This window comes from Hydractinia symbiolongicarpus, chromosome 1, assembly GCF_029227915.1.
Source record: "Hydractinia symbiolongicarpus strain clone_291-10 chromosome 1, HSymV2.1, whole genome shotgun sequence".
Lineage (NCBI taxonomy): Eukaryota > Metazoa > Cnidaria > Hydrozoa > Anthoathecata > Hydractiniidae > Hydractinia > Hydractinia symbiolongicarpus.
This window is the reverse complement of record NC_079875.1, coordinates 19,292,948-19,306,474: the sequence shown is the minus strand read 5'-3', so window position 1 is coordinate 19,306,474 and position 13,527 is coordinate 19,292,948. Positions and strand designations below refer to the sequence as shown.

General features: G+C 36.3%; 1 protein-coding gene across 1 annotated transcript; it reads right to left on the bottom strand.

The window, feature by feature from the left end:
- Positions 1–7,811: 7,811 nt before the first annotated feature.
- LOC130659960 (uncharacterized) lies at positions 7,812–12,630 on the bottom strand. Its single transcript, XM_057461080.1, has 8 exons — positions 12,591–12,630; positions 11,882–12,431; positions 11,532–11,678; positions 10,827–11,039; positions 10,549–10,598; positions 10,300–10,338; positions 8,097–8,232; positions 7,812–7,914 (listed from the first exon to the last, which is right to left on the bottom strand). The coding sequence occupies exons 1-8, from the start codon at positions 12,628–12,630 to the stop codon at positions 7,812–7,814; spliced, it is 1,278 nt and encodes a 425-aa protein (XP_057317063.1).
- Positions 12,631–13,527: the final 897 nt, after the last annotated feature.

Here is a 13,527-nt window from a genome sequence, read left to right as displayed (position 1 = left end):
TTTATAAAGCGGGTTGACATTGATTTTTAAAAGAATGTCTTAAGATCTAGTGCTCATATTGTTGTATTTGTTATAGTGTAGTTAAGTCTAGCTAAAGATAAACGTATTTCATATTCCTGTACAAGTTACCGACTCACACCTGGTGGCTAGTGTTTGGAAACGAAACTAAAGGCTGAAATACACTATCATTTTTCAATGATCATTTTCCAATGATACATTCCAATGACATCAAAAATGACAAATTTTGGCGCAAACACACTATCATTAAAAACATGAAACTTGAGCATGTTTTCTTTGCAACATGGACTCTGAAGAAGAAATAGCAGCTGCTGTTGTTGTGTATATGTTATCAAAAAAGAGAGCTAAACATAAGAAAGAAAGCAAAGAAATGTATGGGTAAAGCCGTAAAGGCGAAATGAACTTGGCATCTACAATACTCTCATGTATGAACTGCGTGTAGAGGAAATTGCAGAGTATACGCGATTTTTAAGAATGCCGCCGAATATTTTTGAGGAGCTCCTAAATTTCATAGAAGTTGACATTGAGAAAAAAACAACGCATTTGCGAGACCCAATTCCTGCTAAAGTCAAAGTAGCTGCAATTTTGAAGTTTTTCTTATGTGGGATAAATTACGCCGAATTACAGTATTTATTTCGCGTTCACAAAAGTACTTTGTCACAGTTCATCGCTGAAGTTTGTAAAGCTATTTACATGCGATTAAAAGAAAAATACCTCAAGGTAAATATATATTTCGTTCAGTAATTTATCAAACAAACATACTAAACTAGCAGTCACACATTAATAACCTGCACTTTGTGAGCCCTCACTTTCTGGGTTGAGACCTGACAAACTTTCTCGACTCTGATAAGTGTTTTGATATATGTTCACTGGGTGTCGGTACATATTCTGTAAAACAGGCGATAACGGCGGAGACACAAAGGGTGGGTAATTTTGTACGGCATGTGTTGAAGAGTTCCTTGGGATCGGAGATTGAATGGGCGGTGTTCTGAAAGAGGGTACGGCGAGTAATCTCATCTGAACAACTACAGAAATGATGCGAAAGATATCAGGGATAAATTTTGTGCGGACTTCAACTCCACCGGTGCTGTTCCCTGGCAAGAAAAATTTGTCTGAAATTTATACCCACCATCGAAGAAGTTGTTGGAGTCACGTAGGAATAGCAAGGACTGAAAGTATGGTCATTTACTTTCGTAAACATCATCTCGTCCTGCTCCACATTTGTTGCTGTTGTTTACTTTCTTCAATTCTGCGATAACTTCGTAGTGTATTCATTTTACTCCTCACTAATTTCTCTAAAAAAAAAAAACAGATAAAAAAAAACATGCATGTTTTTCTTTTCTCATACAAACCATTCGAAATAACACAAACCTTCCATTCCTAGTCTGCCTTTGAATGTCTCATAACTTTTTGCCTTCTCCTTTTGTTCTTATAGAACGGGGATTTCACATCCCACAAACTGGGCTAGCTTCTCCAAATCTCAAAAAAAATTTCGGTCGCTTCTTGCGTCTTCATTCTCGGATGAATTACTTGTTCAAATCTTTGTTTTTATCTATGCTGCCTAAACTACATCGCGTGCGTCATTGAAAAATTAAAAGTTGAACATGTTCAACTTTTAATTTTTAAGGATCATTGGAAATGAGAGTGTAAAAAATGACATTTTTTTCTGTATACATTGTCATTTTTCAATGATAATTGGAAAATGATCATTGAAAAATGATAGTGTATTTCAGCCTTAAAAGTTGTTTAATGGCGCGCCGTTTATTCATTTTTGTGCAAAAGGCGCATATTTCGCTTTCCGTACAAAAGTTTGACTGATTTTTTCTGCCATTTTACAATGAGATACGAGATATTACAGGGAAATTACTGGAGGAAGTATGTAAAGATGTGAGAAAGGAACCACTGCTGTTACGTTTAAGCGGTGAAAGAATCCATCAAAACGGTATTTTATCACAGGAAGCAAGATTAGACGTCAGCGCAGTCGGTTTTTGGACCCCTGGTCAACGAGTATTTTTAGATGTACGGGTCTTTGACCTCAACGCTCTGAGATACAAGGGTCTCTTGACAAATGCTTCAAGAAAAACGAAGAAGAGAAGAAGAGAGGATACAACGAAAGAGTTATGCAAGTGGAAAATTGAACATTAACTCCCCTTGTTTTTGCAACAAACGGTGATATGGGAAGAGAATGTAAACGATTTTATCAGAGACTGTCTGGAATGATTTCAGAAAAAAGAAACATCAGATTCGCAGAAGCCACGAAGTTTATTAGAACTAAGATTTCCTTTAGTCTGCTGCGATCAACACTACTTTGCCTGAGAGGTTGCAGATCCTTCGCTCGGGACCACCAACTGACAAATATGGAACTCGGAAATGTTGTATCACTCATTCGATCCTGAATAATCAAGCGTTGTTAATTATTAAGTGAAACCATGTTGACCTGTAAATTGTTAATAACTTTTTATTTTATTTTGGTGTTGTTGTAAGTTTATTTATTTATTTGTATTTTTTTTCTGCCATTATGAGTCTTATCCCACCGTGTTGAGGATGTTGGATGGTTACTGGTTACTTGTCGTGCATTTTAATGTATGTATTTAGTCCTTATCTTAGTCTTTCAACTATGGTTTTACATTGATTTAATATCATTTTGGAGCTTAAAACATATTGATTGCATCAATTAAAAGGAATCGGCGATTCGGTTTGACGTCATAACAATTTTTTTGGCAGTACGGCACTTTTTTTCCCCGATCAGGTGAGTCTCACCCGATCGGGGGAGTCTGCAACTTTCAAATTAGTTGAGACTTACCCAGATCGGGTGGGTACTTTTGTGAAAAAAATTGTTTTGTAAAAGGGCAAGCCGCTGGAAACATTTTCTAATTTGTTGGATTTTTTTCATGTTCCCTAAAAGAAACAAAAAAGATGAGAAATTGAAATTCGTCTCCATTTTTATATTTTTAACGGACAATGCATTACCCCCTCACCCCCTAACGGCCAATTTGCCGTTAACGGAGACAAAAACTGTTTGTCGATGGCCCCCAACTAGGAAAAATTTCTACTTTGTTTACCTGCATTTTTATGGAATTTTATGTTATTTTATGGAATAAGAACTATGAGGGTGCCGATAAGCCGCATACACCGTGAAAAGTGCGGGCGAGTTCGCCGTTTTGAAAAAAAAATTCAGGTATGCGCTGAGAAAACCCACATAGAACCGAACAATGCCCGAACAAAAAAGAAGATTCACCACAAAAACACTTAATGATTCACCACAAATTATTTAAAAAAGTATAAAAATTAAAATGAACTAGCTATGTGGTAGCGAAGTGCTTAAAAGAACTGTTTTTCCTCATCATCATTCTTGGCTTAACGTCCGTTTTCCATGCTAGCATGGGTTGGACAGGGTATATTAATGACCCTCTTCCAATCTGATCTAGACTGTGTTAGATCTAAACTCAACTTCCTCTGTATCAAGTCTGTCCTTATAACCTCCTGCCAAGTCTTTCTCGGTCTGCCTCGGTCTGGGCTTTGCCCCAGGAACTATCAAGTCTATACACTTTCTTACCCAATTATCCTCCTCCATTCTTTCCAAGTGCCCCAGCCAATTCAATCTTCTTATCTGGATAACATCTTTAATTCTACAGAGACTTAGCCTGCTTCTTAGCTCATCTGAACCCTTTCTGTCTCTCAGACTGGCGTTACACATCCACCTAACCATTCTCATATCATTCCTTTCTAAACGGTCAAGATCTTCCTGCTTCACTGCCCATGTCTCACTACCGTACAACATAACACTTCTTACACAGGCCTCATACAACTTACCTTTTGCCTCAATTGACAGGACTCTGCTAGTCAACAAAGGAAGTAACTCTCTGAACTTTTTCCAAGCAGAACCTATCCTACAAGTAACACTTCTTCCAACACCTCCTTCACTGCCCAACATATCACCTAAGTAACAGAAGTTCTCAACTATCTCTAACGAGCCACTGTTGTACATCATTAAAGCTGGAAATACTTCATTCTCTATAATCTCACCTTTGCAACGCTTGCATACAAACTGAATGTCAGCTCTTAACCTTCCACTAATACTACTGCACTTCTTATGTACCCAATGCTGACAAGTCTGACAAAAAATTGAGTTACTACCCCTTTCCTGCAAACTCCACAAGGCGACTTTCCAACTACAAAGTCACACTTGGCTGCAATGCTACTAATCATGACTTTAGACTTTGCTGTGTTTACCTTTAGCCCTTTCTCTTCTAGTCCTTTCTTCCACTTCTCAAACTTTTCAACTAATTCTTCCATCGACACTGCTATGAGAACCAAATCATCTGCATACAATAACTCCCATGGACAACCTGTTCTGAACTCCATCGACAGCGCTTCTAAGACTAGAATAAACAACAAAGGACTAAGTACAGAACCCTGATGTACACCAACATTTACACGAAATTCATCACTAAGTGAATCCTTAATCCTGACACGACTTCTAGCATTGCTGTACATAGACTGTACCATCGTAACTAGCCACTCATCCACACCTAATTTTCTCATAGCCCACCAAATAACTTTACATGGCACTCTATCAAAAGCTTTCTATAAATCTACAAAGGCAAAATAGAGGTTCTTTCCTTTTCCTAAATACTTTTCCTGAAGCTGTCTGGGTAAAAATATTGCATCTGTAGTGCCACGCCCTGGAACAAAACCAAATTGCATCTTATCTATATCAATTCTTTCTCTAAGTAACTTATCAATCACTCTTTTAATAACTTTCATTACTTGATCAACCAACTTCAAACCTCTATAGTTACCCCTTTCTAATGCATCACCCTTGCCCTTGAAACAATTCACTATTACACTCGACTGCCACTCACTCGGGATAGCACCATCCTATATAATCTGGTTAGCAAGACTTGTAATAAGCTCAACTCTAATATATCCAGATGCTTTTACCATGTCTGCAACAATACTTGATACTCCTGCAGCCTTGCCAATCTTCAATTTCCTAATAGCCTTCACTACCCATTCTGTCTTGATCTGCATAGCTGACCCTTCTACAACATCATCATCAGACAAATTATCCTCGTCCCAATCAAACTGAGTGTTAAGCAACTTCTGATAATGATTCTTCCAAGTAACCCTTTTCTCCTCCTCTGTGCTAGCCAAAACACCTTCATCTTTACGTATACACTTTTCACCTACAACATCTTGATTAGTCTTCTTCATTTGCTTTGCTATCTTGAATACCTCATTGCGCTGGTCTTTCCTTCTTAACACATCTGCAAATCTTTTTCTCTCTGCTTCTGATTTTGCCTTATACACTGCTGTACGAGCGCGACGCTTAGCTTCTAAGTTAATATTTTTACTACCACCTGACTTCCACTCTTTCCAAAGTTTCCTCTTTTCCTTTATACACTGGTCAGCCTCATTATTCCACCACCAGGTCTGTCTATGTCTAGCTGGTCCTTTCGTCCACCCACAGGTATCATCAGAAGCTTCTAGAAGACAATTCTTCAAAGTAGTCCAAGTACTTTCAACATTGTCACTATCGCATTGACCATTGTGTGCTAACTGGTGAACTTTTGCACTAAATTGTCTTGCTACAATCTCTTCCTTCAGCTTCCAGACTTTTCGACGGGGCCTGTACTTTTCCTTGGCTTCTTTAACACTCTTCAAGATAATATCACAAACCAGCAACCTATGCTGGGAAACACACTCTTCCCCCGATATAACTTTCACGTCCTTCACCACTTTCTTGTCTGACTTTCTAACCAGGAAGTAATCTATCTGTGTCTTACAACCACCTGACTCATATGTTATCTGCCTACTCTGTCTCTTACTGAATGATGTGTTGCAAACCACCATGTCCGTTGCCATTCCAAACTCAAGCAATCTCTCCCCTTCCTTATTTCTGCTCCCAAATCCATAGCCTCCATGCACACCTCTATAACCTTCAGATGACTTCCCAACATGACCATTGAAGTCACCGCCCACCAAGACAAGTTCAGTGTCTCCAAAGTTTGATGTGACTGCTATTAACTCATCATAAAACTTATCTTTACCTTCCTCACTGAGTCCACACTGTGGAACATAAACTGACAGAAAAGTGACAATCCTATTACCTATCAAAAACTTTATCACTATAATACGACTATTAACACGCATAACATCTATTACTTTTTCTACCCACTTCTCTGCAACGAATATGCCAACTCCTCCATATCCATCACTATTACCAATCCAAAAAAGCTTATACCTTGCCCTCCTACCTTCCACAAATCTCACTGAAGCTCCTCTCCACCTGACTTCCTGAACACAACACATATCAACAGATCTACGTTCTAACATTTCAACTACTTCACCTGCTCTACCTCTCAGAGTACCAACATTTACACTAGCCATCCTCAACCTAGTGTTATCTACCTTGTGATGTGATAGCTGGGTAACGGTCTGATGATGCTCACACCTGACATCTGTCCTACCGTGCGCGACACCTTCACTCCTTAGAGTTCCAGTCCCGTTTACGCAGTTTGTCTGATCAACTAATCTTACGGCCATTAATAAAGAGTTTTGGCATTGTTTTACAGCTGGATGCCTTTCCTAGCGCCAACCGTTCACAGACCGGACTGGGTGTTTTTTAAAGTGACACCATCACTATGTGGCATTTCATGGGACTTCCACAATCGCCCCTTTAAACTAAGGTATGGTGGAGGACGTTCAACTCCTCTCTTGTCTCTTAAAGAGACCCTTCACCCTTTTTTGATGGTTTTTAATAAGATTTACTTGATAAATAACTTATACAAACTTTATTAACTCCTTTCTCTTCAAGCGCATGCTTTCAACTGTTGTCCGCCATGTTTATGTTACAAGGTGTTGCATTTCAAATTCGGGCGTGTTCGGGAAAGTTCGGGCGGTTTCGGTGGACAACTGTCAATTTAATACGAACAGTTGCCCGAGCTCTCCCTTATATATGTTAGCGTTTGCGGCTTATCAGCACCCTCGTTAAAAATGTTATGTGGTGAGATGAGTCACCAGATCGTCGCTGGAGTAATAAAAGGATGGTAGAAGACATATATTTTTTTTCACTTTCGAAATATGCAAAAAATATAAGAAATTCCAGCCCCGTGAATCTAGGTCGGCACTCGGCAATGACGACCTGAAAACCAACCCTCATTAAATTGAAGTCGGCTTGTACATGCCGATCTAAATTCTTTCCCTGGCCGGCATGCCAAGAAAATTAATTTATTACGTCGGCAAAACCGACCTTCTTTCACAAATAAGTATCAAAAATGTCGCTTCAGCGAACTGTTACCGTTTCCATATTTCGCTCAGAGCTTTACTTGCTATTAACAAGATTCTTCAAGAGCACTCAGTATAGCGTCTGTATTTTGTCAGTGTCAATCAAGTTTCCTGCATTTATCAGGCCTGGTCGAACGAACAAAGGAATGTTGGCTTGTCGAAGTGATAACTTTTTAACATTCGTAATTTACAGAATAAATGATTTACTTGACCAGTAAAATCCCCCGTTATGGAGCCCCCATGACAGAAATCCGCCGCAACAGGTTTTATCTACAATTAAATCCATGATATATGTCTGTTCCGCCTGAGGTGCAGTTTTGCAGAATTGCTTCATCCGTGCTCAGTCGGCGTTCAACTCCGCATTAGTTAAGAACCGTATGGCTGGATTTCTTGTGTTAGATCTGGTTACCAACGACGAAGAGGCCAGGCAATAGAGATTCATGTCTACGTAGTTCTTTTAACTAAGTCAGGAGTCGGTGAATTAGCTAGGATAGTCAGATTGGCTATGAATAGACTTGTTTGTGCCGACCTGTCAGATCAGTTTGCTGATCTAATTTGTGCTTTAGGTCGGCAAAATTTTGGTTTGAATGCTTCAGTTTCACAGGGCTGAAGAAAGAAAAACAATGTGGTTGCCTAATATATTTTATGTATATATATATATATATTAATTATTTACATAATATTGTTATAGAGATTTATGAGAATAGCTGTCGGCTCCATTTTCTCAGTTTTAACGTTTATTGTTGTATTAAATAACACAATTTTTGAGGATTAAAAGTCAGAAGTACCTGTACTTGTTTTCTGATGTTACTTCTATTCCGATATGTTTGTGAAGATTTTTGAGAATCACATCCAAGCTGCTACTTTTTATAAATTCCTTGTCTTTCATAAGTGATATTTTTTTTCTCATTTGCAAATGTGTTACTTTAAAAGAATAGAAATAAAAATAAATATAGCTATAGCTAGCTGCCTCAAAATGTACGTTTTAGCTAGCTAAACACTTAAAATTGTTTCGTTTAAGATTTATACATGGCTAGAAAACGTCATGTTATACTCACCTTAACATGTAAAAACACACAGAAACTAAATAATCCTATAGGATACAAAGTACTCAGAAGAAAAAACGATCAAAAGGAGACGTACAAATTTCAAACCATCACTTCCTAACCAAAATGACCTCCGTTGGCATGTTGAGGCCGCAAAGCACTAAGATTGGTCATTAGTGAAAATCGAGCCTCGTGATTGGTCTTTTACGCGATCAAAACAAAGTCGGTAAAAAGGGGTCTGCCGTGGATCCGAAATAAAGCTGCAGGGCCGCGGGTATGTCTTGCTATTTGCGACGCCATGTTGCGCAGGGACAGACAGACGGAATATGGCTTCTTCTTCTTCTTCTTAATTTATTTAACGTCGGAGAAATAACTATGTACATATAGCTTCCTGATATAAAAAAAATAAATAAATACATACTTATAAATATACAGGAAACTAATCAAATCCGACAAAAATTTGTTTATAGTTTTATGAAAAATGTATAAAAATTATGAAAAATTATTTAAGTGGACCGAGTGACTGAAATCATACTCCTTTAGTTTCGTTTTAAATTTTTTAAGGCTGTTACAACTTTTCAATTCGGAAGGTAAAGTATTCCAAATTTTAGGCCCCAATGAGCGAAGACATTTTTCCCCAAAATTTTTAGTATTAAAGTTCAATGTTTTAAGATTATTTAAATATTGACTTCGTACTGGCCTGTTTGTTTCGCTGCGTTGAAAGATGTCTAACATAAATGGCGGATTAAAATTATTAAGAGATTTAAAAATCTCTATACATAGATTTCGTATTCGCATAATTTTCATGTAGTTACTTTTGTTCTTGCTAGAAATGTACTTTTCTTTTCTCTCTGAATATCCGCTATCTACAAATTTTAGGGCTCGCTTATGGAGTTTTTCGACCCTAGAAAGTGATTTTGAAGATGAGAAATTCCAAATAAGTGGACAGTAGTTAAAGTTTGAATACACAAAACTTTCTGCTAAGACACTCTTAGCTTTAAAAGGAAGTATGTTTTTAAATCTATACAAAGCATTTAGTTGCGCAGATGCTTTCTTGCAAACCTCATTTAAGTGCTGATCAAATCTAAGGTTATTGTCAATTTTAACTCCTAACAGTTTGACTGTGTCTTGCGAATATATGTTTTTATCTCCGATTCTTATCAGTTTACTACTTGTGTTTTCTATCCTATCTTTGCTGATGATAATGCATTGAAATTTGTCAGGGTTAGCAATCGTTTTATTTTCATGTAGCCATGCTAATGCCTGCTCAGACTCACTTTCTAAAATTTTAATGAGGTTTGGAATTGAATTGGAAAAGCTTGACAATGTATTATCATCAGCATAGTTGTGTAGGTCACTTCTGATTATAAAAAGAAAAATATCGTTAAGAAAAATATTAAAAATTATCGGGCCTAAGATTGATCCTTGCGGCACACCTGAAAGAATCATTTGGAAAAGACTGTAGTGTCCGTTTATACGAGTAGATTGTTCTCTGTTTGTTAGGTATGACAGGACAAATTTCAGGGCATTAATTTCAAATCCATATGCCTCAAGTTTAGCGATTAGTAAATCATGTGGCACGCAATCGAAAGCTTTTGATAGATCCATTAAGACTGCACCAACCACGTAATTCATATCAAGTTTTTTTTCCATTCTTCTAGTAAACGAATTAAGACATGCTGTGTGTTATAGTTTTTCCGATAGGCTGACAAAAATATTAAAAGTTTCGATTCTATGAAAGACATGATTTGATCCTTCATTATGTTTTCATAGAATTTTGAAAATACATTCAACACACTGACAGGTCTAAAATTTCTAATGCTATGTTTGTCTTTGCCTCCTTTGTCAAGAGGTGCTACCGTTGCACGTTTGGCTCCATCGGGAAAAATATTCAATTTTATGCTGCTGTTTATAGCATTTTTCAATGGGCCAATCAGATATTCACTAGCTAACTTTACAAACTTTGGGGGTATTTTGTCTCTACCTGGAGAGGAATTTATGTTTAAATTAGTAAAAAGTTTTTTGATTGTGTTGTCATCTACCTCCTCAAAGTTAAAAAAATTTATATTTTCGTTGCAGGCTTTAATTTTGACAATACTCGGATGACTCTCGTATGTTTTAATTATCTCATTAATTAGTCTCTCTTTGTCTAAGGAATTTCGATAACCAATTGATATTGGCTTGGTTCCACTACTTTTTTCTACAATGTTAATATAGTGTTCATTAAATAATTCAGCAAGCTCACTGTCATTAATCATAATGTTATCATTGTTCAAACCACTTTTATTGGTTATAAACGGCTTAATAGTTTTCCAAAAAGTTTTATTTTCTACAATCCCAGAATCTATAACATTTTTAAAATACATTTTTATGGCTTTCTTTCTGAGGCCAACACACTTATTTCGTTGTTTTTTATATTTAATCTTGTTTTCTTCAGTAGGATCTTTATTGTATCGATTTTTAAATCTTGACCTGGTATAAATGGCTTGCCTAAGTTCTTTATTCATAAAAGGTGCTTCATTTCCCCTGAGCAGTTTCTGTTTTAAAGGGGCATGCTTTTCAATAATAGAACTAAACGTTTTTGTCAAGTGGTCGTAATTTGAAGCAGGGTCATTTTTATTAAAATCAAAACGTGTATTCCTAACATCAGAAAGAAACTTTCTCTTATCAAACTTTCTGTTACTTCTATAAACAATTAGTTTTGGTTTCAATCTCACCAGATGAGATCTTAGGAAAGTGGTAATCATCAGATGATGGTCACTGAGTCCAGTCTCAGTAACCATAGTGTTTTGAAAAGACCTTTGTTTATTTGTTAAAATAACATCAATTGATGTTCCTTGTTCACTTGCAAAACATGTTTTGTCTTTGACTAAGTTTTTCAGGTCAAAAGTATCGCAAAGAGAAGTTATGTAATGATAATTTATTATTTCATTTTTTTTATGAGTATCAATGTTTATGTCCCCCATCACAATGATGTTATCACAAAATGAGAGTGTTTTGTTTAGAATTTTCTCCAAATCTTCAAAGAAACTTTGAAGATTAGAATGACGTGGTGGACGATAAAGGGTGATAATAGTCCATTTTTTGTTTCTGATGTTTAGCTCAGAACATATAATTTCATTACTTGTAAGGTTAGCTATGTTTATTTGCTTACAAACCACTCTCTTTTTTACATACTCAATTAGCCCACCCCCATTTTTATCCCGATCTTTTCTAGATCTTAATTCATTATCATCAATAGTAAAATGACTATTTGGAAAAGTACTATCTAATTTTGTTTCAGATAATACGAAATAATCTGGAGCAAATTTCACAAAGATTTCCCTTAAGTCAATTATTTTTTTTCTTAAACTATTTATGTTCAAATATCCTATCAATAGATTGAAAGGATTTTTGATTCTAATATCACAGACATTTTTCAGAGAATTTTGTAAATTATATGTAGAATCATGTGATTGGTCAGTCTCAAATTGATCATTTAATTCCTTATTGCATTCAGAAGAAGTAACCCCATATGGATGTGTTACACCCTGGGAGCAGGATGCCGTAAGTTAAATTTTTCTGCAATTTCATTAACCGATGATTTATTTCTCTTTATATCCAGCAAGTCGTTTATTCCAACATGCACAACTACTATTTCTTGATTCTCATCTACTAAGGTTGGTAGAGAGTAATGACCCAAATTTTTAATATTTGAACCAGGAAAAACTTTAAATCTTGCATCACCGTTTCTCAAATGATTATTGAACTCTCGAGTGTTTATGCCTTTTGCGATGCTATCACTGATGATTCTAATCTTCTTTTTATTTTTACGGGTTTCAGATGATTTGATGTTACGTTTTAAAAGATCTCTTTCTGGAGAACGGTTAATAACGGGATTTGGTCTTCTTATAGATTTATTTGGTTGTGGTGGTGCGTAACTTTGATTATTCGTAAGTGGTTGTGCGTCATAGTGATTATTGTTGTTTTGTTCGTTCTGAAGTGTACTAAACCGATTTGAAAGACTGAATCTATTATTATATCGTTTCTCTATTTTTCCCGAGGGACCTTTCTTTACTTCGTTCCATTCATTGGTTTCTGATTTGTTTTTAATTTTTTTATGATTATTTTTGTTTATGTCTTGTAACAAAACGTCCCTCAACAAACTTTGAAATTCTTTTATCTCGTTTTTTAAAAAATCGTTTTCTTCCTTCAAGTGAACAACCAAATCATTTACCATATTTCTTCTTAATTTACCGACTTCATACGAGACGTATTCTTTCAGGTCCGATACCATTTTAACTATTTCTTTTAAAACTTCAAAGTTTTTAACCTGTTGTAGTGTATTATTATAGAGACTAGCCGGGAAACTCGGCGTCGAATCGCCGGGATGAGCAACAAGTAACTGTTGTTGAACGCCCTAAGGAGCGCTTAAAAAGAACTGCAAACTGTGCGACACAGTCAGGTGGAGCGCTTTAGTGCAGGTATGCAGTATGTCGTAAATCAAGTGAAGCGCACACACCATTATAGTGTTGCAACTATAACATATTTTCAAAAAATAACTTTCCCGCAACAAAGGCTAAAATAAAAACACAGTTTAAAACCGTTGTGACTCCGTCAAAGCAAAAACAATTGGTCAATATTATTTTATTTTGCGGAATAAGTTTTTGTAAAAGTTAAAAAATTAATCGTGACACTGGACTGAGCGCTTAGTACAGTTAAACGGTGTTACACAGGTGTATAGGGAAAATACCCTTTTAAAAAAAACTTTCTTGCAGACTCTATTTAATTGAAAACACAAGAAACAGTTCTTCGCTTCTTGCACAGGGCTAAGAGGTTAGTCCAGGTAAACATTGTTGCACATTCGTACAGGCGTGATTCCCAAGAAAGTTTAAAAATTAATTGTCACGGTGGGATTACCCGCATAGGCATAACAGCCTTTTCCAAAAAACAGGCTATTGTTAACACTGATCTAACCGCTTAGTACAGACTTGAACAGTACCCTTCTCAAAAAAAACTTTATCAACTTCTGTTATAATGACAACACAGGAAACAGCCTGTCGTTACCCCTCTAAAGCAATTGCTCAGCTATTTTATTTGCAAAAAAGGTTTTAAGAAAAATAATTAAAGATGTAGCTACCTAGCTAAACTGCATTTGGCATAAGATTTATTGCTGAGAATATTGCCATATTGA

What these genes read in the sequence shown, in the direction of transcription:
- LOC130659960 (XM_057461080.1), bottom strand. Translation starts at nt 12,630, where the DNA reads ATGGTATCGGACCTGAAAGAATACGTCTCGTATGAAGTCG. An exon ending in CGGCATCCTGCTCCCAGGGT is followed by an intron (nt 11,679 to 11,881) that starts GTAACACATCCA and finishes AATTGACTTAAG; the next exon opens with GGAAATCTTTGTGAAATTTG. An exon ending in AAAGTTTGTAAAGTTAGCTA is followed by an intron (nt 8,233 to 10,299) that starts GTGAATATCTGA and finishes ATTCTTTTAAAG; the next exon opens with TAACACATTTGCAAATGAGA.